This window comes from Triticum dicoccoides, chromosome 5A, assembly GCF_002162155.2.
Source record: "Triticum dicoccoides isolate Atlit2015 ecotype Zavitan chromosome 5A, WEW_v2.0, whole genome shotgun sequence".
NCBI classification, from domain to species: Eukaryota; Viridiplantae; Streptophyta; class Magnoliopsida; order Poales; family Poaceae; genus Triticum; species Triticum dicoccoides.
The window spans coordinates 143,656,612-143,661,002 of record NC_041388.1 but is presented as its reverse complement, the minus strand read 5'-3'; the positions used below and the strand labels follow the sequence as shown (position 1 = coordinate 143,661,002).

Here is a 4,391-nt window from a genome sequence, read left to right as displayed (position 1 = left end):
ACATACTCATAAGTCCAGACCAAGCAATCTTGTATGCATCTGTTGTTCAAGAAACCATATTGACTTTTGTGCACCAGCTTTAGAATGACTTTTTGCAATCTATTGGCCAAGAGCTTAGTGATGATCTTTAGAGTACAATTCAGCAATGAGATAGGCATGAAGTCTGTGGGACATGATGCATTGTCATTCTTTGGAATAAGTGTTATGAAGGAGTAGTTGATGCTTTGTAAGTTAACTTTCCCAGCATGAAAGTCATTGATGAGATTGTAAAAATCCTATGCAATTATATCCTAGTAGTGTTTAAGGAAAGCAGCATTAAAACCATCTGGTCTGGGAGATTTATCAGCTGGCATATGTTTAACAACCTTGTCAATTTCCTCCTTGGTGAACGGAACTTCCAGCTCTGCAAGGTTTTCCGGGGGGTTGAGCAGTTGATCAAGTAGTAGTGGGTTTTGTGTCTCTGCCTCAGTACCCATCCTATCTTTAAAAGCTCTATATAGAATAGAAGCTTTGGCATGGTGATCATGATGTTCAAAACTTGAGTCATCTTTTAACATGGCAATGCAGTTGTTCCTATACTTGATGGTGGCTTTTGCTTGAAAGTATTTGATGTTTGCCTCCCCTATCTTAATCTTCCTAATAGTGGCTCACTGCTTCCAATATTTCCTCTGATTTTCCAGCATGGTTGCCAGGTGGGTCTTGAGTATGTCTCTGCCATTAGCTTCGTCCATAGATAGAGTTCTGAATTCCTCAAGTTGGTCATAGCATAAGATCAGGAAGTTGGAGTTATCAATAATCAATATTCTTTAAGTATGAAATCTCCTTTGACCAGTTTTTTAGTCCTTTTCTCAACCTCTTAAATTTAGTAGCAATGATCTTGGCACTGTCTTGCTCATCAACTGGATGGATCCAGATATTTTGAACAATTTCTCTGAATTGATGATGTTCTAGCCAGAAGTTTTCAAATCTAAAGACATTAGATTTTGGGATGTGAGATCCAATGCAGATTTTGATTGGGATATGATCTGAAGTGGTTTTAGCAAGAGGGTATGCAAATGTGGCTAGGTATTTGAGAGTCCATGCTTCCGAAGTAAAACACCGGTCCAGTTTTTCAAGAAGTGGAGCATCATGCATATTGCTCCAAGTGAAATTTCTGTCTTTGAGAGGGATTTCAATAAGGGCTTGTCTACTAATGGCATCATTACAAGAAAGCATTTTATTAATGTTGCCCCCTTCTCTATTCCTGTTATGTGGATATCTTATGCAGTTGAAATCTCCCAATACAATCCATTCAGTACCGTCTGGCAATTGAAAATTCTGAAACCAGTCAAGGAAGATCACTCTCTCATTTTGCTGACAAGGCCCATAAGCATTGGTGAGGATCCAGGAATCTCTATTATGTTTAGAGGTGAATTGAATGGATATGGAGAAATCATTGATGTGGAATAATTGCCCTGAAAAAACATGATCATTCCAAGAAACTAGTAGGCCTCTAGAAGCCCTTACAGAGGGAAGGAACTCAAAACTTTGAAAAACTTCTAGGGCAGAAATTCTTGAGGAAGGAGGGATCAATGACTTCTTTCTTAGTTTTTTGCAGACAAAGGATGTAGCATTTGGACTCATCAATTTTGTTGGAAATAGTTGTCCATTTCTTAGGGTCATTAAGACCTCTAATGTTTCAGTTTAGGATGTTTCAATTTCTGGTCAAAAGAGGCATGAAGAAAACCACTGAACTGAACACAGATAATCATTCCACAACCTAATCTTTTCAGGAAGAAACTTAGTAGCTAATCCATGCATGGATACAAAAGTATGATACTGAGCATAGGAGTGGGGATCATAGTAACTTAAGTACATAGAGATCACAAAGAGCAACTTCCACATCTTAAACAAAAGAAAACTACTCCAAAAGCTATGTCTTGAAACCCAAGCTTCACATCCACTTTTTCTTCTTATCTTTGGCATTCTTTGCTCCCTCCATAGATGTGCCTTCAGTCTTGCCCTTTTTTGCTCTCTTGCTTAGATCTTCAGAGGTGTCCTTTCCAGAAACCTTGCAAAATGAAGTATTCAGACTCTTAATGATTTTAGCTGAAAGGATTGGTGGAGCAGCATGACAAGCTAGACATTCTTTGTCTCTACACACAGATTTTTTAAATTCTTTAGAAAAAATTCAATCTACAACTTCTCCTTACGCCTGTCTCAACCAGAGGGATATTGTTCTTCCTCTTCCTGTTGTTGTGGAGGGCTGAGGTGGAAGAGGTTGAGATAGGTTCAGGGCTACACTGCTCTGCGGGAGTTGACTAGGGGTGATTGCCCAGGAACTTATCTTGGAGATAATTAACGAAATTTTTGGTGCAATCTAGTGAGGGACTAATGTGTTTGCTAATGCACACACCGAGATATGGTCCCTGGAGTCACGAGAAGTTTGCTATAAACTTTAGTAAGGGTTTTCTGCGCAGCAGAGAAGTATGCTAAAGCTTCGAGGAGTATTCTGCCGAGAAGATTGCATGTCGAAGTTGACCCTGACTAGTAATCCTGAGTTGAAACAATTTATAACACATAATTTCCAGATACTCGTTGCAAACCAAATTTTCAAATGCGATTTTTCACACAAGAGTAAAAAGTACGAGAACTCACGTGCTATATAGTGATCTTATATGCAAAGAGACTTGTTCCACTTTCCAGTTCTATAACATGTCTTTGGTGCATTTTAGATACTTTTCAAACTTTAATTGCACATATCCTTTCTAATATTTAGATTGGATAGATTATGATTAAAAAGTACATGAGTTGATTTAATAACCTTGGAAGATGTTTTCCTAACATTATATCACAAAATAAATTAGCAGAAAAACTTATCTACATCTTGGAGACTGCGTTGACATTCAGGAAAACATGTTTCGGTTAATTATTCATACCATCTCCATCTGGTTTGGTTGTGGAGTGGTAACAGGATATGTGTTTGAGTCATGTAATCGTGTTACAGATCGGTTGGGTCTTGAGCATTTCTTTTTTTCTTTTTTTTGACAGTTTTGAATACTTGATACATTTTTAATAAAGATGATATGTGCAACACAATGATACAGAGGCCGTGGGTCACTACGTTTTCGAAAAAGAATTTCTTTTTTGTTAATGTATCGTGTGCGGATATATAAATCCACCAAGCAAAGAAACAAAGTAGCACTGCGATACATGTCATAGCAAATGGGTAGCCCAACCTGTACTTCACGAAAATATACGGTTGGGATGAAAACGTTTACATGTAACATGCACATATATTAATTTAACAAGGTCATGAAAAAAGGGCGAGTGAATAGGCACACATCTAGATATGACAAAAACTTAAGAAGAATATTATTACAGCAACCACGCACATCACTCGCTACTTAACTACCAGCGAGATTAAACCTTGTGATTGTCAAGGTAGGAGTGAAAAAACCTTCCTTGATACACACTAGGTCACTTAGATTATTCTAGGAAAATGTGTAACTCACACGTTACTCGTCGACCATCTTATCTCTCCGAGTTGTACAAGAGTTAGGTCGTCTCTTGAACTAGCTCTCTATAGCCAGAGAGCACCGGCACTCTTGAGCATGGGGACTAGCTCGCCACCGAGGTGTAGAGACATGATCCTGTTGGTGCCACCAACAAGCTTCCCGCCGATGAAGACGATCGGCACCGACGGCCCCCTGCCGAGCATCTTGAGGAGGGCTCTCTCCATCTCCTTGCCCCTAGGGTCCTGGTCGAGCTCGTGCACCAGCGCATTGACCCCAAGCTGGTCACGAAACAGACGCTCCACTGTGTGGCACATGCAGCAGGGACTCAGGGTGAACACCACCACGGCACGCTCAGATGCTAGCTTCATCACACGGTCCATCTTGTGATGTAACCTCGCAGTGGTCGAGCTCGGCGGCAAAGTGATGGAAGGAGGCTCTTGGAAGGGTGTTGGTCAGCTCCTGAGTAGCTTGTAGCTGCTATAGTGAGCTTGTGTGCAAGGAGATTTGGGATGGTTTGGCAGCATGGAGCTTAGCTTCGTTTTATAGTGTTTCCAACATGCCAGATTGCCAACACGTGTCACAACTATCTTTAACAGTGTAATTTAGAAGGAATCTATATATGTGATGTCACGTATAGCAAGTGACCTTTGACTTCCATCGACTAGAATATAATTAATTGCAAAGTTCATACGATTACTAGACGGTTTTGGGTTCAAACTTCAACAAGCAGTGGCCTGCCCACTTGTATTGAGTGGTCGGTATGGATGGATCGAGATCAATTTGGATAATATATGCATCTTTTATTCAATAGGTCCCAAAGCATATATATATCGGAATATTTTGATGGGTTGACCTCGCGAGGGAACCTGATACATTCGCCTATGGGCAAGGTCG

At 40.2% G+C, this 4,391-nt stretch overlaps 1 protein-coding gene across 1 annotated transcript; it reads right to left on the bottom strand.

Annotated features, from left to right (window-relative positions):
* Positions 1 to 3,255: 3,255 nt before the first annotated feature.
* On the bottom strand, positions 3,256 to 4,002 carry LOC119297102 (putative glutaredoxin-C14). Its single transcript, XM_037575028.1, has one exon. The coding sequence runs from the start codon at positions 3,875 to 3,877 to the stop codon at positions 3,563 to 3,565; it is 315 nt and encodes a 104-aa protein (XP_037430925.1). The 5' UTR covers positions 3,878 to 4,002; the 3' UTR covers positions 3,256 to 3,562.
* Between the last annotated feature and the right edge of the window lie 389 nt (positions 4,003 to 4,391).

Excerpts from the sequence above, each read along its gene's own strand:
- LOC119297102 (XM_037575028.1), bottom strand. The coding sequence starts at position 3,877 with ATGGACCGTGTGATGAAGCTAGCATCTGAGCGTGCCGTGGTGGTGTTC.